The 25180-nt window shown below is 41.5% G+C and overlaps 1 protein-coding gene across 2 annotated transcripts in view; it reads left to right on the top strand.

The window, feature by feature from the left end:
• The window catches only part of rxraa (retinoid X receptor, alpha a), a 122311-nt gene extending 101383 nt beyond the window's left edge, over positions 1-20928 (top strand). The window contains exons 6-11 of one of the 2 annotated variants that reach the window (XM_080476914.1): positions 2715-2884; positions 11095-11224; positions 12292-12424; positions 14470-14561; positions 17817-17922; positions 20640-20928. In XM_080476914.1, the coding sequence (XP_080333040.1) occupies positions 2715-2884; positions 11095-11224; positions 12292-12424; positions 14470-14561; positions 17817-17922; positions 20640-20787 (779 nt within the window). In that variant the 3' untranslated portion in view covers positions 20788-20928. Of the gene's footprint in view, positions 1-2699; positions 2885-11094; positions 11225-12291; positions 12425-14469; positions 14562-17816; positions 17923-20639 lie in introns of both variants that reach the window. The other variant, XM_080476913.1, reaches the window with a different exon arrangement.
• The last annotated feature ends 4252 nt before the right edge of the window (positions 20929-25180 follow it).

Here is a 25180-nt window from a genome sequence, read left to right as displayed (position 1 = left end):
CGGGAGGAGTTTTGTTGTGTGCGTGGAGGGGTGGTGGTGGTGGTGGTGGTAGTGGTGGTGGGGGGGTGGATAAAAAACAGTCAGTGAGGTGCGAGTTTTAACACTCCATGAAGGTGTTAGAAATATTAACGCTCTCGGCAGTGCTGTTAAGCACACTTTCACACATTGAACAAATCAATTACACCGTCTCGCCATTCTGGTAACGCGATGGCTGAATGGAAGGAGCGTAGATTCAACTTGCTGATGCTCGGTGTGACTCAGAAAAGCAGGGATGCAAAGATGGCAGCAGGCGTTAACCCGGCTGTGTTGGACGCTCGTCTGTGAATGCTTAAGGATTTTTTTTTTTGATTGATTTATTTATTTTTATTTCTTTTGATGAGTATGTTTTGTGGGCAGGCCAACTTTTCTTGACCTTTCCTTGGCCTCTCCTCCCTTCCCTAACTCCTATTTATGTCATTGTTTGGCTCTTTACTCCTTTCAAGGATATTATCATTTACTGCTTCTTCTTTTCTTTTTTTTTCCCCTTCCTTGCCTCACTTGCTGTGCTGCTTAAGCTCCCCCCACACTGCACCCCGAGGGCTGCCGTTAAGAGAACAAGGCAGCAGTAGCCCAAAAGGCTAAGCGAATCCACAGAAAAACAGGATTAAATGAATTTATGCTCTCCCAGTCAGGAGAAGAGAAGTAGAAGGAGGGAGGAGGAAAGGAGAGGGGAGAGAATAAAGCTAACATGATTTCAGCCCTCCTCACCTCTCCCTGACTCCAACACAAGTATTCTACCCTTGGGCTGACCTCCACCGCCAGACAGCAGTTCCTCCGAAGTGGGGCCCCTCTTTCACCCCCACCTCTCCACTTTCCTTTCGCCCGCCCCCCCACCACATAACAAGACCACAGCCCCTCTAATTCGGACTTGGAATAGAAACCAGAGTGACGAGAAACTTTAGACACTCCGTTCTGCAAAACCATTGTGTGTGTGTGTGTGTGCGTGCGTGCGTGTGTGCGTGCGTGCGTGCGTGCGTGCGTGCGTGCGTGTGCGTGTGTTGACGGGGGGGTCTTTCCAGGTGTGTATATAAACCTGCATGCTGACTTTCAGTTTCCTAAAGCCCTTAATGTACAACACCATATGTCCAAAACCCTGTTCAGAAGGTACTTACTTAGAGAAAGCCACAACCCATTTTTTCTGTGCTGTCTTGAATTAAGTAAATTATAGCTTTTTGAAAAGACAAAACACATCTATTTCATTCTCACTTGAGGGCGGAGGTGCGGTTTCTCCCTCTCTCGGCCGCGGTGAGTCTCGGTGTCTGCTCCGCACACAAACCATTTCCTGTGTCTGCCTGCCAAGCCAATGGGGATAAAGAACCGACACAATTGTGCTCCAATCTGCTTGAACATAAAGTTTTCATTGATTTGCTTTGAGGCAACTTTTTTGTGAAGATGTTCCAACTCCATTCAAGGAGTGGCAGGCACATGTATTATGTATGTACAGTATATATATATATATATATATATATATATATATATATATATATATATATATATTTAAATGATTTGTGCATAGATGGAGCTCATTGTCATTGAGCAATACATGAAAAACACATCTCTTTCGTAAGCTGGAAGAATCCCTTTAACATTTCCCCACTGCTTGGATGTGCATAATGCAGATCTAAGGTCCTTATATATTCCATTCAAAGTATTGACACAGTTATTGAAGTTTAATCTGCCCTGGACATGTTTACTGTCATAATACATACAAGGTCATGCACTATTCATTCAGTGGCTCACCGAGACACGCATACTGTATTGTGGCAGCACTGAAACATTCATTCACGCAAGCACATGCATACAGCCTGCATGTCTGAGCAGATACAAACAGACCAAGGGTGTATTCATTTTACTACTCATGTGTGAAGTATGGCTCGGAGGGAAAAGGGTTTAGTTTAGTCAGAACATTCAAACCATGTGCAGCCCCCGTTTCTGAAAAGTTGGGATGTTTGGTGAGATCTAAATAAAAATGCTTGAAGTGGACGTATAGTTCAAGTATTGTAGCATTTTTTCAGTTTGCAAAATTGACAGGTCATCATAAGTCTCACAAATTGGCTCAAAGTTTGGAGCAGGAAAGGAGACCAACTGAAACCTAAGACCGATTTTTCACGTTGCTGCTACAAACAGACATGGGTATGGGCATAACATAACCAACTCTACAGATACTATTATACAGGTTTTTTTTTCTAATATTGTCGGAAATTACTAAATGAACAGGTAGAAAAAAATATTTAATCTTCTTTAAACACTAGCTCCAAATTGAGTCTAATAATCTGTTTAATGTGTATCTCTTTTCACTTAATCTCCCACAAAAGACAATAGGATTGCACAATTTCGGTAAACATGACTCAACATGGCCTCTATGAAAGTTTTTACTGATGTGAGTCCAATGAAACCGTTTTCTGGATGGACTTCTGACTTTTATTCCCCTGACTGTTTAAAACAAACAGGGTAGCAGTATGTTCAGTCTGCAAATGACAGCGTCTCTCGAACTATGTCCACTGTGCAAAAAACTTATAGCCAGTCAGGTTTTTGGCCATTCGCATGTTGAGAAATTACTGGAATTAAACGTCCCAGCTTTTCTGGAATCGGGGTTGATGACTTGAACCAATGCGTGCTCTTGAACACGTGCTGAAAACAGCAGTAGTGACCGGAACCAGTTTTGTTACATGCAGCCGTTCAGGAGGAGCGCCAGCGAGCCAAGGAGAGGAGTGAGAACGAGGTGGAGTCCACCAGCTGCGCCAACGAGGACATGCCCGTGGAGAAGATCCTGGAAGCCGAGCAGGCGGTGGAACCCAAAACCGAGACCTACATAGAGACCAACATCGGCGTGCCGTCCAACTCGGTGAGTCGACGTTTATTTGCCTGCTATACAGTCGCACACTGTCTTTGTGCGGCCACTCATCACTTTTGTTTACACGTTCACGCTCACAGGAGCGCACATATACAATGTGAGTGGTTTGTTTTGATCTACCCAGAGACTTGTGGGTATGACTGCATTATCGCTCGTTCTTTCCCCTCTACATTCGACAGTCACAGAATGGTTTTTTTTATTTTTCCTTTCTTTCTTACTACGTCAGCTCAGAGAATGATCTGCTTCTCTTGTGCCCTGAAAGGAATTGTTGGGATCTGTGGCTATATACAGAAACTGAATTGCATTGATTGTTTAGCAGTAAGGTGTTGATTAAAATTGAATACCTCGCACAGTAAAGCTTGTTTCCAACGCAGTTCTTAATGGCATCTTTCATCACTGTGTCCTGATGACTGTGTAAAAAATTCCTTTCAACGGCAAATAGCCATAATTACACCAGATATGTGATTTATGTTCATTCTCCAAGCTATGCACATCTTTTATTTGTAACTCCGATTTTGCTCATTTTTGAGCAATTTGCAGCAACTAAATAATTCTCTTTAATTACTTACCTATAAGCAGGCATGGCTGGTTTGTACACACACAGATAGACTTAGACTCTCGTGAAAACATTATCACATATAGATAACATTATCTTGTCGGTTGCGACAATCTGGGACGCACCGGGAGGGACGAAAAGCTTTACTGCATAAACCCAGTATACTGCAGGGCCTCATCAAACCAAGTTTTAAATTTTTTTTTTCTAGTGAAGTTCAAGAAAATTATTGATATGTAAGTATATAAAAGATAAAAACTTGAGGAAAGTACTGTGCAGATTTTACGCCCCGTTGACACGTTTCACATGAAAACGCATTGTTTTTGTATCTTTGTTTCAATAAAGTTACTTGTTTACACGGCAACCCTTTGAAAACGATGCTCGTTTAAATGGGATGTGGCGGAAATGATAAAGATTATGAAGTTAGCATGCCAGGCCACTATCGGCACTGTATTTTGTAATGAAGCCACAACAAACACTTTTGAAATGATTTGAAAGTTGAAATTGAAATAAAAAATGATTTAATCTCGACAGCAACACTTGAACTTGACATTGTAACACCCAGAACTTCAATATTTTTTTATTTTAATAGACTATGAAATATAAAATCTTGAGTTCAGTAGTATTTTCAGATTATACTCAGGTTACCTACTGAACTACAGGTTGACTTCATGTTGAATGAATTCGGCCAAAATCTGCACTTCATCTACTGTTGACCAACTTCTGTCGACTAAAGAACTCAGAAGAGATGAACCGTTGCAAACACACATTCAAATTTGTGGGAAATTCAGAGTTGCGATTTGGCCTGAAATGCATGTATTTTTTTTTGTGAGAGAAAACCAGAGCACCCAGAGAAAGTTCACACACGGAGAGAACATCCAGCCTCTGCACAAAAAAGCTCCCCAGCCTGACAGGGACAGTCTTGCTATGAGAAGAGAGTGAGAACCACTACACAAGTGTAAAATTTCAATGTTGCTCCCATTTGGACAGCTTCTGGACTTTTTCTGTACCAAAAGACTTTTCTCTCACTCAGGCCCCTCGTAGCACTTTTTCTGAAATGCTTGTAATCGTGGGAAAACTTAATACATTATGTTGAATTTGTGTAGTTTCAGCAGGAGTTTCCTTTTTTTTTTTTTTGTGCTGGTTGTTTCCCTGAGGTATCTCTTCTTTGATGTAGGACCTTAAGCAAAGTTGCTGTACGACAGACAGATCTGCTCAGAGTGTAATAGAGCTAAAGTTGACAGATGTAACTGTCACTGTTACAGGCTGCCCTCAGATCTGTGCATATGTAGATTCTTGTGTAGTAGGTGAAGATGGCGTAACTCTTGGGTCAGTTGGATTCTCACTGTGTCCACAGTCTTTGTCAGTAAAACTTAGAGCAAAACAAAAGCCACATACATTTCAGATTTATAGCTTTTGACATGTATTTGAGCCATGTCTGCATTCCAAATCTTTTTGGAGCTGATCCACTATTGTCCACAACGTGTTCTAATTTCTTCCATATGCAGGTAGCCTCTGTATTTCATTTCTGCCTTGAATTACAGAGACCAGAAACGGCACACATGTAAACCGAGTCAGGTTTGTGGATGGAGTATACATATGTCAGTTTTTACAGAGTAAACATTTTACCTTGGTTTATTTACCCCACTTTTTCTCTTTCAAAAGCATGTGGCTGGTTCTGTTATACAGTGTAGAGCTGAAAGTCTGCCGGTTGAGATGTTAATAGACATCAGAGATGAGTGGTGTTTGTACTCTGTTTGCCTTTGGAGTGTTGCACAGGTTCACATTTGATATGGGCTCTCTCACTCAGCTGTGGGTTTCCTCATCTATCCCCTCAGTATCAGCTGGGCACGATGTGATGTCTTCGCCTCAGAGGAGACTTGCAGCGATGAATAATGCAGCAGACAGACTGTTCCTGAAAGCATCCCACAAAGCCTCGGCTTTCTCAGGAATTCTGCTGGAAGATGGGAAACAGAAGCTGTGCTGCAGTTCTACCAAAGGAGAAGGGAGGCAGGAAGGGGGAGGAGGAGGAGGAGGAGCAGGAGGAGGAGGAGGGTGAGACTGAACGAGGAACGGGCGGGGGACTTCTTCTGGGACTCATCTGCTTCAGGGAAGGGAAATGTCCTGTGAAGTAAAGGTAGAAATGTGAAGGCTGTTATGTGAGTAAATGGGAGCTATTTTGGGGGGAAGGCGGATGGAAATGTAGGAGATGAGCGTTGACATTGGAGAGAGGGGGTGGGGGGGGTGGGGGATTCACGTGGGAGAGGCTGGCAGCTCAGACACTCTAATGCACACAGAGTGTGTTTGGGCTCAGGCGCAGTCGGCCCCACAATGCCAACTGCTTCCTGCCCAACACCAAGAGGAGTTTCTGTGAAGGTCTTCAAAAACATGAAGACAGCACAAACAGGAAGCACCGTTGTGAGGAATGTTCATTTGGCATCACACTGGAAAATGTAATGAATCAGTTTGATTGAATTGATCAGAATTGGGGAAATGAAGTTAAAAGATGCCAGTAAAGAATGACAACAAAGATATCCATATAAATCTGAAGAACAATGTGGAGAAAATATCAGTGTAAATATCTAAAAATCACTATAAATATCTACAAATAATCTTGAATGTTGAGAATGAAGCCAAAATGATGAAAATTGGTTCAGAATGAAGTCATAAAAGGAAGTCGTACATTGTGCTACTAAAATATAAGAACATTTGTGAGCATTGCAATTTCTACGTTGCCTCAGGACAGCAATGCATAACGACACTTCACATGAAGAGCAGTTCAGTGACGGCTAAAGTTCATTCAAGTATACCGTCAAAACGTTATTAATATTCAGAGTTCTCAGTCTTTCACATTCCTTTTTGTCTTTATTCCTCAGCGTTTTTGTAATCTCAAAAGCAAATTAAATAAATAAATAATACCTTATTGTGTTACTTAGTTTATCTTAATGCATTCAGGTGGCCGAAGGCTAGTTTCCATCTGTCGCGTGTGGCAAAAACAAGAGTTTTTCATTCCCAACACTGATGGAAGTCCTCCATCACGAGCTGCACGAGAGCAGTTCTGGCTGCACAACTGAACCTCTGTGCCGTGTGTCCATACCTGGCAGGTGTGTGAACGGAGCTGGCTCCAGTTTGCTTCTGGCACTTTGTCTGCTGTTAACAGAGTCGTCATTTGGAAACTGCAGAAGTGTGCATTTCAAAAGTGGAGCAGAAAGACAGTAAATGAAGTTTTAAGATGGCTGCAACATTTAGAAAATAATGACACTAAAACCAGAACTATCTATACAATTCAAGAATTTCAGAGTAAAATGTTGCTTTCTAGGAAATGGAGGCCCAGAAAACTAAAGCTGCGATTCTTGCAGAGTGTCAGTATGCAGGCTGACCTGACCACAAGGACTCCCCTTACATCACCCCCCCCCCCCCCCCCACACCCTCCAATGAGGTCCCTATTGAGAGGCGCTGCTCCATGCTATAATTAATCACAGGACCCAGGCCATGAGTGTACACCATGAATAGGCCACCGTCACTGTCTAATGGCCGGGGTCTGACCAAGCTGAATAAAGTGTGTTTATCTCATGCTGACCTAGAACAGGAGTTAAACAGGCGTTAGTAATGTTCCTTCAGTCAGACGAGGAGAGGTCTTGTCTTTCAGAGGAGGGGCCCATGAGGAGGAGCTATCGTTCACTACTCCTCAGGATCTTTCTTGTGTTTTATGCATCTCCACTTGCTTAGCCCTCATCTTTTTATTTTTTTATTTTCATGTTCTTTCTGGGTGACTGTCCCACTGTCTCCGCATTCATTTCTGCAAAGCTTTGCTATCATCCCCACAACTCAAGGGAGGAAGCGTTGCTGTTATTTAGATGATAATTAGCTTGATGAGTCATCCCCCACTCGAATATATGAGGACATACTCTTTTTACAATCCGACAAAAGTGGGACACTTGAGTTAGTCATCTTCATGCTGATCTTGTATGAGTAACCAATTTTGTCTCTGTTGTCATGCTAGTGTAGTCTGGTTCATGGAGAATAATAAAAAATTGAAAGGCAAATCTTTCGTCTCCCTCTTCAAGTGATGAAAATTTCATGGGGCAGTATGCAAGCAAGGCATTTCTCTTAGTTTCTGGGGTGATCGAGCTTGGCGGTAGATTGAGCCTGGCTATAAAACCCTTTACATTTCTGGAAAAGAAGACGTTTTATTTGTGGCAAACATTTTTTTCCCAGTTTCAGAGTAGATGAAATCCACGTCTCTTTTAGTGTTCCTCTCAGGTAGATAAACGCCAGTTTATTTGACGATCACTTCCTGTTTGTAATCATCCTTTAAAAATGAATAGTTTAAGTACTCAATTATATATGAGGAACCAACAGTCTTGGTAATCAAATCGAGCAACATCTCTTGCAATACCGTTTTGTACCACAAGATGATGTAATGAGTTCTTCCAGAATTTACTTTGTCAAACAAGAATGGATGGAGACGCTCGTGAAAGCAAATCTAAAGAGAGCAATAGCTAAACCTTTTACTCACTGCAGTGCACCCCAATGCTCAAACATGCAGTGACATACATTTTAGATGTCTGACCCTGAAAGTGATTTTCCCAACAGGCTGGATTTCATACAGGAAGGTTAATGTTATTCTCTCACCGGCCGTAGCTCCTTTGTGGGTTTTAGATAGCGACCCATACATTGTGACATGAGCAGTAAATACAGTAATGCGATGCCCGACGATTGTTTGAGGAGTAAGCTCCTATCCCCTACGTCGCCACAGACACGCGGGCAGAGAAACCAGGTCAGTGTAAACACGGCTAAGATAGCCATACAACATTCATGAGGCTCGCCATGTTTAACGAGAACCCCGGGACTTGTATTCGTACGAGGAGGGGTGGCTCGACCGTGGCCGACACCCCGAAAGCCCTCCCTTTTGTATTTCTTTGCTTATGCTGGGCCTGCCCTTTGGAAGGAATTAGCCAAATCTGTTTATATGTCTTTTTTTGGGGAGGGGTAAAAAAAAAAAAAAAAAGTCCCACCGAGCTGTGCCGTCCACATCTCCCACAGAGATCACATGCTGAAATATTCATAAGATGCCTGTTTTCTTTCTCCCCCTGAAGTAAAATACAAGTGACTTTTAGTTTTCAATACAGTGTAGGCTTTGTGTCTGGTTTAAGTTTTTCATATTTCAGTGGCGTATCTACAGAGCTCTGCAGTCAGTGTGAGTTTCACACCGTAGGGAGGGACCGTGGAGGAGAGGATGGGATAGTCTTTGGCCCGCGTTTTAGAAAAAGGAGACTGGAGAGGAGAGATGTTTTCTCCTTCATCTTGAACTAATCTTCTCCTGAGAGCTGCCGTTGATGTCGGGATCCTCTGAGCTTTTAGCATTGATCTGTGGGATTTGGAGAGGGAAGTCGGGGGGGAAGTTGCTGACTGTTTTTGTCAGAGTGTGAGTTCACACAGGGATGCTTAGAATTTAATGTTTACTCAATTCAAAATTATGCAAAAAAAAAGTGAACGAAATCTTTTGTTTATACACATGCCTATCAAGGATACGTCCCTCCTGGGATAAGAGTAAATTACTAATCTGAGATTGACAGCGATGTTTAGGATTTCAACTTTTTTTTTTTTTTCGTTTCCCAGGTGGAGCCACATTATAGTGAGTTAGTTGTGCTGTGAATGGATGTGTCGCATTAGTATTCCTCCCTCTACTCCCCTCGGGTCAGGGAATTAAACTTCTGAATCTAATATATCAGGACAGTTAAGGAGAAGCAGTCCTTGTCTTTGAACCACTGCTTAAATTGCAAACAGAAGTGATCATCGAAACAGGATGAGCTGATCTCCCAGCACACATTAGCACGCAGAGATCACACCCTCCGCCTTTTTATGTGAATGTAAAACGGCTGCACAATACATCATTACAGCATCAAGACTGTGAGATTGGAGATTTTAAAAGTGTGTGTATGATTAAGGTAATGCCACTTCAGCTTTCAGTCTACACTTTATTTTTACTTACAGAGCAAGAAAACTTCTGCTACGTTGTGTTTACTCTTACATTGGCTATGTTGAGCAGAAGCCTTGGGTTTTTCTCCTAATTATTGGAGCAGAGACTACACTCAAGAACGACTCACTATCCCACCTAGTGGTGCAATGTGGATACGCAGGCTGCGTATAGCTAGTTCACTTTTTAACCTTTTTTCTCCAAATGTACATAAGGCAGTGCAAAATAACAGTTGAAATTTAAGCTACTGCCAACCAAGTACCTTATAAAAGGATGTAATTTCATTATTTTTTAAAGAGTTGAGTCATCTTTGCAGAAAAGCAAAACATCTCAAATTTCATTGCTTCTTTTTTATAACAAAGATACTATATGTATAAAATAAAAACAGTAGTGTTGTCAAATCCTTATCTCTCTTGCGATAAGGATTTTTGAGGAAGAAGCACCTTTTAAAAATCATGAATTAAAATCAATTATTATGTATTGCAATAGCAGTTTTATTTTGTGTTTTGCCATGTTAAAAATGGCAGAATTGGATCACATCTGTTAACATCAGGGATTTTTATTATTATTATTAATAATAATAATATTAATATTGAAAATAAAACAATGGAGTTGTATACAAATAAGCTGATCCAGAACAATAACTGTCTTGCTTTCTTGTGCTGTCAGCAACTTTTACATTGAATTCTGCTATTTCAGACTCACGTACGATTTCACACCAGTATATAAGCCGTTCCCCACTACAGCTGAGCTCACACTTAACTGCGATGCTCTAAAGTGAAAAGGGGCGTTATGAAAGCATATTCACCGTCTTTGACCGGCAAGATCCTTCATCCGTTTTCCCTCCGCCTTTATGCACATCTCTCCACAAGGCTTAAGTTGGTCTAATGAAGTCAAATCAATAAATCTTTCTAGCTTTCTCTTCTTGATTCACAGGGAACTTTTTATTTCTAAAGAACTTGTCTTCCTATTTTGTACATTGGGCAATGTAGCAGAACAGTGGTGGAACGGGTTTTTTTTTTCATTTCAGGAAGAAAGTAAACTTCAATTCACTTTGATTAAAAACCGATGTGGAAATATGAAAAAAGGTACAACAGTACTATGAATTTATGTCATTGTTTGACACAAGGTGAAACAAAACAGTTTTGATATGTAATTGCAAGATGTATTTACTCTAAGTAAATATGAATAATTGCCGTACACATTGGGCGCACATTTTACAAAGGCCTTTCTGGTTGGATGATAAAGTCCCCTTTGAGCTCCCGACCACTTGTTCTGTTGTAAAGTGTCAGCAGAGCCTCTCAAGGGCCTCTTGAACTCCACGTGCTGTCCAAGTGGCTGATTTGTGTTTCAGCTAAAAGGTCCCCAAAGAACGAGTGTGCTCAGCGAAAGTTGTTTTTTCACCGGCAGATCTCTGCAGGTATTTCCTCTGCAAGCTGGGACAGAATCACCGTTTGTTTTGTCTTCCTACTTGCTCCTCTTTAGAGGATATTCTTCTTCACAATGCCCCACTCGTGTTAGTGCGCACTGATAGGTAGCCTATAACGACTGTGACACCGGGCTCTCGGCCAAAAAGTACAACACACACACACACAAACACACACAAAAGAAAATATTAATTTCATCTATTCTCTTAGTTTCTGACTCTTTGTATTTGTTTCCTCGCAGCCCAACGACCCAGTGACAAATATCTGTCAAGCAGCAGACAAGCAGCTCTTCACCCTCGTAGAGTGGGCCAAGAGGATTCCCCACTTCTCCGAGCTGCCGCTGGACGACCAGGTCATCCTTCTACGAGCAGGTCTGTCGACAGTCAACAACCGTTTAAACAATCTCTCTTTGGCTCTCACGACCGTGACAACGGCTGTCCTTGAGCGTCTCTCACTGTACGGTGTAAGACTGAGATCTCAAGCCACAAGTACAGATAGCGATGCTCCTGCGTGTTTTTTGACTGAGAAACCCAAAACGGCCAAATTTAGGCTTGTGTGGCCATACCATGAATCACTCTTTTGGGTCATGTGACTGCGTGGGGAAGCCAGCCAGCTCGGGAACAGAGGAGCGGCAACGATAAGCAGCAAGTGAATCATCTGTCACCTCTGCTGCATTCACCGACGTCACACGCAGGAAGGTCTTTTAGGTTCTCCCAACACTTTGCCCTTGTTGCCTGCCTGTCGCTCCACATTATACCATCATCATTCGAATCCACCTCCAGGAGAAAAATAAACATGCTATTGCACACCCGTCCGTTTACTCACTTCCCCCTCAAAAAAAAAACCCTCCCATCATTCGTCATCCATTGCACATACAATGATGGAGAGACTCAAGTAAAGCAGAGAGAGACATTATTCTGCAGAGCTCGTCTCTTCTCAGCTCTCAGGTTTTCTATAAATAACCGCTTTAGTTCTGCTGTATCACAGATAAAAGCATCCCGGCTCCTCTCATACCCAACTCAACTCTGGGGAGACGAGGCGAGTGTTGCCAGGCAGAACAGTTAAAGGAGCCCTGTCACTCAAAAGGCGGCGTCTTGTGTCTTCATTGCTCTCTGTGTCAAGCCCCTGCTTTGGCACGTCAAGCCTGTTGTCTTTATTGTGATGGCAGGCGCAGTTCATCCTTTTTACACGCTTGTCTCTTTAAAAAGCATGATTCAAATGTCTTCGTAATAACCTGATGCCTGTGCTTGAGAAAGCTGCACGCTTTTACGGCGCAGCTTAATTGATTCATTGGAATCCTCCCCCTTGCTTTGTTGTCAGCTTCATTTTGCTTGAATGCTGTGTGAACTTTTGTACTGGGATTTGCTTGTGTTTTTCTTTTTCTGTCCCTTTTTTTTCTCATACTTTTCCTCGATTCCTCTCATCCCCTCTGCCTCAGGTTGGAATGAACTCCTCATTGCGTCATTCTCGCACCGTTCGATAGCGGTTAAAGACGGGATTCTGCTGGCGACGGGGCTTCACGTGCACCGCAACAGCGCCCACAGTGCTGGAGTGGGAGCCATCTTTGACAGGTCATTACTGAACTCCATTGCAATTAAAAAAGTTTTCAATATATTAGGAAGTTGTTTTTTTTAAATACTGTAATCGGTCCCAATTTTCACAGATGAGTTCACCGGCAGTTCAAAACAACTTTTAACTAACCTTCACCTCATTTACTAAGTAGCGAAAGTGGTATCTTTTGACTATTCCGATATTTTTTAGGCATGTACCATTTGTCTTGTGTTTGAAAGTTCCATTTTCGACAGACATATTGACAACTTAAAGAGATCTTTTATGTGGTACTCAGCTTTTCATGGCGGCATGGAAAGTGTTAATCTTGTTAGACTAATAAACTCGTTTATAGACACATGTCTTGCTTTTAAAAAGCTACTAATGATGTGGCTAACAGCCAAATTGTAATGAATTACAGTTTCAGTAACTGCATTAAGTATGTAAATGAGAAATGTTAATAAGGATCTGATACTTGGAAGGAGCGAGATTTACTGGTGCTAAGTAACCGAACTCATTCAACCACAATTAGCAATTTTACAGACAAAAGGCTGAGCTGGTCAAGTGCTGTTTCTTTCTCAAGGGCTTTTTTTCGGTTTTCATACTTAGATGCTGCACGATAACTAGTGTAGATATGAAATGCAGCCGTTTACCTTTTAGAGGAGTTAAGAAACGTTTCATATCACACAGTAAAACAAAACAAACTGCTTTGGAACGTATGTTTTTTTTTTTTAAATAATCAAAATCATATAAATATGCTTGTAAAAAAATGTTATAAACTTGAATATATGTTTGTAAATAGGTGTATCAGTGAAATCCGACATTGACGATTGCAGTGAAGTGTCACAGAGCAAAGCAGCTTAGTTATTCATTCCTGGATATTAAATACGTGCACAGAAACCGTGAACTATTCAGAAAATGTTCTAAAAGTGTGCAGGAACCACGCCGGTGACCATGTCTGACATATGAGAGCTGCAAGCTGCCTGATAGAAAGTGTAGAATGTGTCTTCTGTGTGTTCAGATTCATCACGATTTGAGGGGGAAAACTTGAAAATAACCAATTGGGGATGAATCTCACATTTTATTGGCCTCTGTTTTTAAGAAGCTGTGTGAAAATTCAAATGCCCACAGAGAATTGTCAGCCTCCACTGCTGTCGTCAGACCCACACAAACAGCAGTGTAACTTTCAGCTGCTCTCCCCTCTTCTCTCCGCTCCTCTCTGATCTCCAGCCTCAGTCATCAGCGCTCACCGCCACAGGACATATTCCATCTCTGCATTAACTGTGGCAAGCATTAAGATACTGAGAACTGATAATGTTTCTTTATCTGCACCCCCTCCCTCGTTTCCCCATACAAATGAAGAGACTGATTAACTTAAACACTTGAGTCCTTTCTCTCCCCTTTTTTTTTCCTTTTTTTTTTTTTTCTTTTTTTTTTAGCGCCGTTGTTCCTCCTCGGAGCAAATTGAATTAGAATGAGCTAAGAGCCACAATTGACTTTACTATCCGAGCATGAGGGGCACAATGAAACGGAGCGAGAGGGAAAATAAGAGCAGCGGGGAGAGGGTGTGACCGAGTCAAAGAGGGGTGAGGAGTTCGAGCGACACTCCTACCAGTGATGTCACACGCAGACAGCGGGAGCGCTGGTGTTCAATTACAGCTCGTGTTTACTCTGTGGCTTTCCTTTTATGAAAGCCACGTACTAAATATAATTACTTTGCAGGGTTGTAAACTTTTCCACTGATCTAACGTTGCATATGTGGGTGGGTTGATTTTTTTTATTTTTTTTTTATTTCTTTAAATAGATGTGAGCCGGATGGTTGCTCAAGCCATATTTTTAATATACTGGTCTGGCTTTGGATAATTTACTTGAGGAGTATTGTGGCGTTTGTGAAAAACGTACCAATTCGACTGAAATGCCTCTCTGTGATCTTAACTATTCTGGCTCTGCTTCCGTCGTCTGATACAACAGAAATAGTCTGTGGCCAAGAACTAAATTAACCTGAAATAATGTTTTCAGCTATGCTTGATGTGATTATTGATCCACCTTTTTTGTCTCCTTTATGCAGAGTACTCACAGAACTGGTGTCAAAGATGAGGGATATGCAGATGGATAAGACAGAACTGGGGTGCCTTCGAGCCATTGTACTTTTCAACCCAGGTAACGACTGACGCGTATGCCACCGTACATTGTCTTTGTAACTTGTGTCAATAACCCAAATGGTGATTGCATAAGTGTGCTGGATGGTGTTCAAGTCAACAATTGCTGCAACATGTGCATAATCTCAGCATAAACTACATCATCAACCTGTTTCATTTACACATGTGGGAGCATTGTCAAAGTATTTAGAGGAGGATTTATGTTCCTTTTAAGAACCGGTTTCACTCTGGCGACAACAGACCTGAGGACAACCGCTGAGTCACAAAGTGCGACTGACAGATCAGATTGTTTGAAGTAATAAAATGTTCATAACATGTACTGGTAAAACATGACCATACTCCTGTTTTGGATGTTTTCAAATAAACATTGACAATATTTCTGTTTTGGCGCGTGTGTAAACAGGCAGAGTTGCATATAAATAGGTGCACCTAAAAACAGAATGCAACAAAAAAAAGTTCAAATTCTTCATTATTTTATTATTTATTTAACTGAAATAATTATATTGTTGTTGTTTTTTATTATTTTAATTTACTTTATGGGATGAAGACTAATTGGGAAAATCTCAGGATGTCTGATTTCCTTTTGTTTTTCCCTATTTTTCAAGGACCATACTTATTGCAGTTAAAATGTAAGATTTTGGTTAGTTTTCTTTCATTTATCTGTTATGAATATGGAAATAACATGTGTAATAATATGAATTTTCTTAGAATACTCAATTTTTTTGCTGCTGTTTTCTTATGCTTCACTTGGTAAACTGTGACAAACTGTGTAGCGTGAACTTTCTGTTGCCTCAGGATATCAATGTGCCAACGCACTTGGCCACGTCTTGCTTTGAAGAACATGTAGTTCCGTGTAAGTGTGGTTACTATTCAAACAGTGTTGGTTCGAGATGGGGAAATGACAACAGCTGCGTTGCTCTAAAACTAACTAAGACACCTTAAGTGTGCTTTGGTGAAGGAGAATAAACAGCTGCTGTAAAAGACCTGGAGATGATACTTATACTAAAATAAAGCTGGTTAAAGATAGGCTACCAAAGTCCATGTCAAGGCTTCAACACTGCTGATATACTGCATTTTCTTCTTTCTTCAGAGTAACACTGAAGTTCCAACTTAACCAATTGAACACTATTGTGTTCAGTTTTATTGAGGCCCACTTTTTATTTTTTATTTTTACTGTTTCATACCATTTGCAATACCAAAATAGAATATGACTCAAGAGCAAAAGCTTAAAGTGATCATCAACTCAATGTTTTAATTCGGATTCTTAATCCTCCAGTTAGGTAGAAATATGACTTTAATAGTGTTTGTCCTCCTCATTGGCTCCAAATTCAGCTGCAGTCAGTTCCAGTACTGACAGCACAAAACACTCCTGCAGCATAATCCACTCCTCCACCGTCCATCAGCATTCAACACGTTCAGATATTCTGCCAAGACGAGAACACAGGCACAACATCAGGTGGGATTAAATTAAGTCGAGAACCAGTGTTTTTCTTCTGTTTGGCACGCGTTAATCAAGAGGAGGAAAGGATTTTGTTGCACTTTGTTTATTTTGGGATTTTTCTTTTCTTTCAGAGAATCTCAAAGTATTTCTGATGTCCTCCTTGTAAACCTTTTTTTTTTTTTTTTTCCAGTTTTTCCTCTCGTAACAAAGTGTCAGTTTCACCTCATTTGTGTGTGTGCATGTGAGAGTTCTTCCAGAAACACGAATCTGGATTTCATGAAAGAAATGTTGCATTGTAAAAACCAGCATGATCAATAATTAAGGTATATTGATGCCCCCCCAAAAATACAAAAAACATTTATCTAAGGACAAGATTACAGTGTCTAAAATCGTGAGTTAGTTTTTGTTTTGAAGATGGTAGCATGTTTTACTTCCCTGGATCCCAACAGCCACATCTTTTAATGTAGAATTGCTTCTGAAGTCTTATTTTGAGTTTTGTTATTTCAGTGTGAGATGAAACGTGCTGCGTGGGATCGAGGCATTATTAAGCATTCACATACTCGATCGTGTGAGAGTTGGCAGCTCTGCTTTACTTGGATTTACAATACAATTATTATTTGATAGGTTTTTTTTCTAGTATGATTTCAGTGGTTTTTTTTTATCACTGTTCATCTCTACATGCAATAAAATACTGCAGCAATGAGCCGTTAGATCAATGCAAAGTATGTTGGATTGCACTCTACAAAGTTATTTAGATATAAGTACTTTCAGTATCTATCTATATACTGTATATATACGTATCTATATATATATATACCACAAAAACTGTACTTGATACTTCTTATATTTTCAGTTAGAGCTTGACTTTTTCCGGTTTCTTTCTTGTGGATTTGTTTTGTTTAGTTTGTATAAAAGCCACTTCTGAAGCTACAGTAGCAAAGTCAAATCCGGCGCAGTTTATATCCAAAACCAAATGAAGTCTTGTTTATTTAATCATTTGGCGTTCCTGAGTAGTTTTATGGTATGTTTCTGCAGAGATCTGGCCACAGACAAAAGGCAGAGTGAGTAAGCGTTCTGTAATTGCAGCCCGGGTCTTGCCGAGGTATGTGCCACTCCTGCTATGAGTGTGCTGTTCTGTATTTAAACCTCATCCACATACTAAACCAGCCTGCGAATGTGACCCAGGTTTTTAATGACTCGGTGTGGGAGCCTTCCCCCAGCCGGTCCTCTGGGGCCACAGCGGATCCGCTCGCCCCCAGACACACTGATCCTCTGTGTTCCACATTTTGTTTTGGGGCCACATCCAGGGCCCACTGGCCCCGGTTCACTTTTCCGCCTGATTCCTTGTTTAATTAGGGGTTTTGGCAAGACTTGGTCTGACTGAGAAAGCAAAATGTTGGTGGGGGCTGACAGGAGGAGGACAGCGCAGTGAGGGCTAAAAAAAAAACGCCCTCAGTTCTTCTTTTCCCACACTGCGATCTAGTCCAACCACCAACAACAAATGTTCATTCATTGTTGACCAATTGTGCGATGCTTTGTCCTTCCCAAATGTTAATCAAAGACGTGGTTGTGTTGTTAATCAAAGATGTGTCCTCCAGCGAGGCTTAGATTAGCGCAGCTCGGAAAATACAGCCTTAATTGCAGCAACCCAGAATATGGTTGCTGAGGGTTCAGGGTTAAAACTCAACTTGCACATCCACGGTTTCCATCTCGATTTCTTGGGAGGTGCGTTGGAGCAAAGCGCTGATTTTTTAAGGAACTGCTGCTCTACGTCTTCTGAGCGCTGTTACAGTTGTTCTGTGTGTTTCTCCGCAGACTCTAAAGGACTGTCCAACCCAGGTGAAGTTGAAGCGCTGAGAGAGAAGGTGTACGCGTCTTTAGAGGCCTACTGCAAACAGAAGTACCCCGAGCAGCCTGGCAGGTGGGTGCAGGATCACAAATCTGTAGGAAGCATCTCGCCTGATAATTGGACGCTCGTAACAATGAAGTTGCAGAGAAAACTTAAACAAACAAAAGAAACATGCAGGACAGTGACCCTAGATTGTGTGGAGTGTGTGTATACCGAGTGCGTTCAACCGCAGCTTATAAGGATTGAAGTCAAAAAGTGAGTGAAGCACCGATGTGAAGTCTTTACTGTGTTGGGTGAATCAACTTTGTGTGAACTCATTAGGCCTTTGTATGATCAACTCCTGCACTGTAGCTTTCTGTTTTGCTTTCCGCGGCTCTAAAACATGCTGGAACACGAGCGCAGACTAACGACTGTAATCAGATGCACCATTTATTCCCCTGTCAAGTTGCACCCGTGAAAAGGTTGTGAAAGGCTGGATTCGGTCCTTCAAGTCCTGCCACAACAAACTCCGCAGAGTTAGTTGACGTTTTGAAAGTCACAACGCCATTACAAATTCGTAAGCAGCCACCGACAAAGAAGACGTGGATTATGAACTTAAGACGCTCCATTATTTGAATGGGAGGCAGTCATGGAAAGACGGGCAAATGATACTGTCAGCTGTTGTAATGGATCTGTTACATTCACTTGGAAAATCCCTGATTACAGCTGTCAGAGTGAGACTGCTGGAATACTGTTGATACACGAGGAAGCTCTCAGATCTCTTTATATTGATTGTAGTATGTAAATTTTGCTTTCATAGTCAAACTTTGACTTCTAACTTGACTTTAGTCTGTGCTCAGGATTCTTCCAAGGCCAGAAGTTCTGCTTCATCTCCTGTCAGAAGTGCAACACTCGCTGATTCATGATCTGTGTGTGCCTTGCTGTTATCCTTCAAACCTGGGGCGTCGAAGCTCATTTTAGTTCAGGGACCGCACACAGCCCGATTTAATCTTGAGTGAGCCGGATCGTTGAAATGAAAATATAGTGACAAACAAATGCAGTTCCAATTTTTTTTTTTTCTCAACCAATTTAGTTCAAAGAAGTACAACTACATGAAACTGTCCCTTTCTATCTTTATACAAAACTTGAGAAAGTATCAATTTGCACAGACAATTTATTACAATTTCAACAATAGGCCATTTCTAACGACGCCTCGTGGTGCGAAGTACAGTCAAATGTCAAAAACAAAAAAAAAAACGACGTCCTTTACTTGTGGTGCCTATTTTCACTTTGAGTTTTGTGGTGCGACTCTGTGTCCAAATCTGCAGAAAGATCTGCGTTTCTCTTCTGGATAATGTTACTGAAACCTTAAGTCTTATCAGACCACGTGGTTTCTGCAGCCTTCTACATGCATGCAACCGCTCCGTTCACACACAAAAACTGTAGCTTCTATTTCAAAGTTTTCTTGTAAATGTTTACACTTTGCAAGATGATCTTTCAGGCTGGATGGGCTTCCAGGAATGGTTTGACACCCCCCCCCCCCCCCCCCCCCACTTGCTCAAAAGCCTTGATTCTTTACACAGTGGTTTACTTCCTGCCAGTGGCACGTCAGCGTTGCTCAAAGGTTACTCCTGCAGACTTGTGGCTGTCCATGACAGCGAGAGAGCAACACTGCGACCCGAAGAGCCTGTGTGTGAAATTTAGTAGTTCTTTAGAATGTGCTTAGAGTTGGAGGACGCACCACCTCACACAGAATGCAAAGCAGATACCTGCAACAAACCCGGTTCAACCCCCTTCACCTACATCCCCCCGAGGATTTTGCTCCACTTCTGTGAACGGGGAAAGTTAGTTTTACACTAGTTAAAGGAATAGTTTGCTCTAATAATGTCAATCTAAACTTGAAAGTCCTATTTCTAAATAAGTAGGATCTTTGCTTTATTTTTCAATGAAACTCAGAAGCGATTCTTTATGTTCTGCCTTTATTTATGAGCGATAAATGAGTTGCTGCACTTTGTCGGGATGAATTGTTGCCTGTGCTCAGGTTGTGACCGTGTGGCTGTCAAATCTGATCAATAAATGATGCTTCTATTCGAAAAAAAAACGCGTCTACTTCGTGAACTGTTCATGGAGAGTCAAGTCAGCCTCCGCTGGAACAACCAATAATGCAACAACTTGTAATAATGGAAGAACTTTGGCCATTCTGAATGTAATAAAGCTGAGAACTTAATATTGTATCCTCAATGAATGAATGTGACAACTAACGCATCCATAATACCTATTTTTATAAAGCAAACTGCACAAAAAAAAGTTTATATTTCCAAGAAATGCAGCCAAACGTATGTATTATTATACAGCTGTTACATTTTATTTTATATATTTTTATGCCACTTTTTAAAGAAATAGTTTATTCGATTATTGCTAAATGTCATTACAATAATGAATCAATACTTTTGTTGCCCTATTTATTTTTTTATGGACTTTATTGGATTGAAAAAGGCCAGAATTATTCCATTACTAGCAGGTATTACATTGTTGGCTGTTACACTCCACTACAGTATGTTCAAGTTGGTCACAGTGGTAGTACTCAATATCTCAATATTTTTCTCAGGTGGCTCAAACTCTAAAAAGTCTGATCCAATCGGTTTAACTATAATAGTTTTCCTGACCCAGTCCCTTCGAAGTTTGTATTCCTCAAGTCCGAGTGCAGTCGTGTCGTTAATAAATCGGGTTCCAATCTGACATTTCTTTATTTTTGTTGTTGTTGTTTTTGTACATGTCTTAATTATTCTTTGCTCCTCCTGCCGTGACAGATTTGCCAAGCTGCTGCTGCGGCTACCGGCGCTGCGCTCCATCGGACTCAAGTGTCTGGAGCACTTGTTCTTCTTCAAGCTCATCGGCGACACGCCCATCGACACCTTCCTCATGGAGATGCTAGAAGCGCCCCATCAAATGACATAATAACGGAGAGGGTTGAGCCCCTTATCCCGCCCCCCCCCCCCCTCAAAAAAGAAAAGAAAGAAAAAGAAAAACTTCTCATCTGAAATTGCCCAGTCCCTGCATTGGGAGCAGGGCCTTTTTTCTTTTTTTCTTTTTTTTTCCAAAACAAAAAAAAAAAAGACAAAAAAACATCCCATTTCCAACAAGAGATGGATCACGTGATGATTTTGGATGGAGACCCTCTTCCCTTCCTCTCGCTCTCTTTTCTATTCCTTCGATTCCCTTTTGATGTGTTTCAGAAACGATGAATTCATCATGTCTATGGGTCGGTTTTATACCTTGTAAAAATATATAAATAAGAAATATATATATATATGAGAATCACACAGCAGCACGGGAGACGACAACGGACTGAAACGAGAGTGAAAGAAACACAGTGAGCCGTCATTTTCATCCATGCTTGTCATGAACTTCAAAAAAAAGAAAGAAAGAAAGCTTGAGATGATCAGGTTTTAATGCCCACAGTTATGCTTGCAGGTATATTCGCAAAAAAAAAAAAATTCAAAAAAAAAAGGAAACAAACAGCGATGATGTCACATTCGGACACTCAGCGTTGTGATTGGGGACAATCGTGGACTCTCGGGGAGCCTCGGGTCGTTTTTTTTTTTTAAGACTTGGACCTGAGCCCTCTCTCGTCTTTCAGGACTGATTCAACATAAAGGTTTGCTTCAAGGAACTCGTCGGTTCCCGCCTGACGCCACCCGAACACGTCAGGTCTTGCACTAGCCGTTTTTCTTTTTTGTTTGTTTGTTTGTTTGTTTGCTTGTTTTTCTCATTCGGAGAAGGTGAGTCGGGAATAAAGGTGGGCCAACAAGATTTGAAGTGCTCGAAAAGAAAAGAGAAGAAAAGAAAACCTCAGGTCTCTGCCCAGTTCCAACGTATCCAAACCATGTCTTACTCTCCTCGCACTGTGCAACACTGGGAAGAGGAAGACGTCTCCGTCAGAGGAGTTGGACGTTTGTGGCGTACAACCGACACACTGGGTGGATCCCACAAGACTCCCGGCAGAGGCAGGAGACGGCTTCTGCCACCCCAAACCGCACGGTCAGCCTTCATGGCAACCTGGAGGCAGACTGAACCAGGAACAGTGTCATCAGCCGGGGTGGGGGGGTGGGGGTGGGGGGGTTCAAGGTTTAACCCCCACTTCTCATTTCATGTGAATTTCAGCACGCCATTGACACCTCCACACTCAGAAATCCCCGCGGCTGCTCAAAGCGCCTGGTGTCTACCTGTACAGCTCCAACCACACGCAGTATTGACGTCATGTACGGCTTCGCAGCAGCAGAGGACGCCGACCTCCGCCTCGTCCCTCAGAAGCGTCAGTCCTTCACCTTTCGGCTCAGTCCGCGAGCGGCTCGCTCGCTCGTCGTCACAAACAGAACGGTTTTTTCTTTGTTTGTTAGTTACTTGGCACTTAAAACCTCGCGACCGTGGAGTCGGGTTTCCTAAAAATGGGAGAGCTGATGTGATTTGACCTTTGGAGGTGGAATGTGGCCCCAATCAGGATCGCCTCGATTAAGTTCCTCCTCAGAGAACACACACACACACACACACACACACACACACACACACACACACACACACACACGCTCTCTCTGCACTTCTCCAGACAACCGAGTGTCATTCAAGCTGAACTGAAATGTTGAATATCTCCATGTTGTGTATAACTATGCTTTATGCCCCGTTTTTCTTTAGCTTTTTCTCTCTTCTTTTCTGTGAATGCTGCAGCTGCTGAAAAACTATGCATCAAGTGCATTTCCAAAGATTGTCCCACTTATAACCAGGTCTGACATTTAAAAAAAAAAAAAAAACTGGTGTTTTGGGGAGTTGTGGGTCCACTGTAAGACGAGCACACTTTATTTGGTCTCACCCCCCCCCCCCCCCATTCCTCCCCATCTGTATCACTCAGATTTTCTGTTCTGGTTGCGTCACCGTTGACCGAAACAGACTGTTATTAACCTAAAACGAAGAGTTTCAGGACACCTTATCGATGACATTCGCGGCTGAGAGAAAAACGGCTAAATTCCATCCTGCGGTTAATGTCCCCTCACATCCACTGCTTTCCCCTCTCTTTCATTTGCACCTTGATATGATCACGACCTGGGAATCAAAACGAAACCTTGAGCACTGTGTTTTCTTCATCTTTGATATCAGCGTGGTGTGTGGGAATATGGAGTCTTGAGTGTGCCTGCCACTTCAATAACTTAGTGGTTATTAAATTATAAATGTCAAAAATCAAGTATTCATTTTGCACTGAATCGAACAAAAGTTAAAAAAATAAATAAATAAATCGTCTAATTGCATCTTATTTTGTTTTAGGTTTTAATCAGTGAGTAAAAAGTCGAACTACGTCTTCAAGAAAAGTCTTTCTTGCCCATAATCTGGTATCCATTCATTTATTGTCTTCTGCGTTTTCAGTTTGTCCTCTCACATATACCGTTATCATGTTTGGTAGTCATATCCAATATGCTTGTTTTGGGGCAAAGTTGCCGTCAGGAGTATCTGTGGCTGCTGACCCAACACATTTCAGGCTGAACAAGCAACCGGAAGAGCTGTGATGGTGACGTCAATCCGGTGTGGGACAGATATCATGAAGAGCTACTTGGTTGATGTTCAAAATCAAAGAAAAACTTAAAAGTCACTTAAAACTAAATTCAAAATGAGCTCACTGTCTAGTGTCCCGTTTCCAGTTTGTACCATATACAAAGATCATGAGGATCCCAGTGGCACTATCAGGACTCCATATGCACCCACCATACAATGGCCATGTGTGAGATTTGCCCTCTTTATGTGGGAGTGTTTTCTTTTTTTTTTAAAAAGGGCATCCACTGTGAGAGAAGGAATTTGTGAATGGATGTTCCCCCTCTGTAAAGACGCCTGGTGATCTCCTTCGCCTTCACACAATGAAAATAAAGTACAGAGCGAGAGGGTTTTCTAGCTGCGATCCACCTCAGGCGGGACTTGGGAGGGCAGTTGGAGGTGAGAGGGAGGGGGGAAAAAAGCTGCCAGCGCCCTCTAGTGAAACATCCACGGCATTGCAAGGTTACTTGAATTTTTCTACAAGTTATTGAGTGAGCGGGTCAGACAGAATCTCAGTGTCTGCACTGGTTTAAAGTAGCAATAACTTCAATATGAACCATTGGCTCATCGTTTGGTGAACACAAACCTTTCCGGGTGACAGTATTGACTGCCAGCTTGAGCTCAGTTTACAGTATTTGTACTTTGGATGGGGAGGGAGGGGCATAAACATTTAAAACAAAAACAAAAAACAAAAAAAAGCTCCTGAAAGTTCAAGAATTCATTTCTCTTTTAAATGCTGATATGAATCAAGGGAATCAGATGTATTTTTTTTTTCTTTTTTTGTTTTTTAAGAAATGTCCCAAGTTACAAAAAAATATAAATCCTCCTGTTGTCTTTAGTCTGACGCCTCCTCCTCTTTAGTTTACTGTGACCGGTGACCCGAGGGGTATCTTAAGCCATAAAGTGGAGGACGTGCACGCTCACCACCCTGCACGATAGACGAGAATCGCCCACGTAGAACGATTACTGACATGAACGCTTTATAACATAAAGCTTATATTTTGTTAATATGTATATGTGTATATATTTATAAATATATATCAGATCTGTTCCTTGAGTATTTCCAGCAATTGAAAGAGGGAGACGAGTCTTTCAGACCAAAATGTCCACAGCGGGTGTTTGTTTTTTTTTTTTGGTTTTTCCAATTTCTTTTTTTTTTTTTCTCCCCACAAATATTTGTGGGGTTTTCATTTTGTCTCTCCTGAACCTCTTTTGAGAATAAAAATCCAGATCAACCAGCAGAATCGCAGCAGCTCTGAGCTCAAAAGAAACCAGCTTCTCAGCAGTTTACAGGACGTCAAAAAAATAAAAAGAGAGAGGAAAAGTGGTTGAAACTTTAAATCCTTCAAGATGTACGTGTTGCTTAGCAGTTGTATGTTTTAAAAAAAAAAATAAAAAAATCTAATCAAAGTGTAATCAGGAAAAGCTGAGCTTGTGACACAATCACTGCTTTCTTTGTTGCATAGACCGTAAAATGTTCTAGTTTAAAAAAAAGAAATGAAGAAAAAAATATATAAAAAGTACAAAAAAAAAAAAAAAAACTTGGAAAAAGATCTATTTTTGTACAAAGGTAATTTTATCCCATGTACTCTCTGTTGTTTCCTTTTCTTTCTCTTCTGTGGGCTGTTGTAAACATCGTGGAAAAAGCTTATCAGGCGAAGTCTAAGGTGAGAGGAATTGAGTCCCGTCGGCTTTTGGCACTTTGGTAACTGTGTCGCCTTTTTCTTTGCCATTTTCAACCTGTCGCTGCAAGATCGGTAAATGTCTTCTTTCA

Source organism: Lipophrys pholis (assembly GCF_963383615.2).
Source record: "Lipophrys pholis genome assembly, chromosome: 12".
Lineage (NCBI taxonomy): Eukaryota > Metazoa > Chordata > Actinopteri > Blenniiformes > Blenniidae > Lipophrys > Lipophrys pholis.
This window is presented reverse-complemented; position numbering and strand designations above follow the sequence as displayed.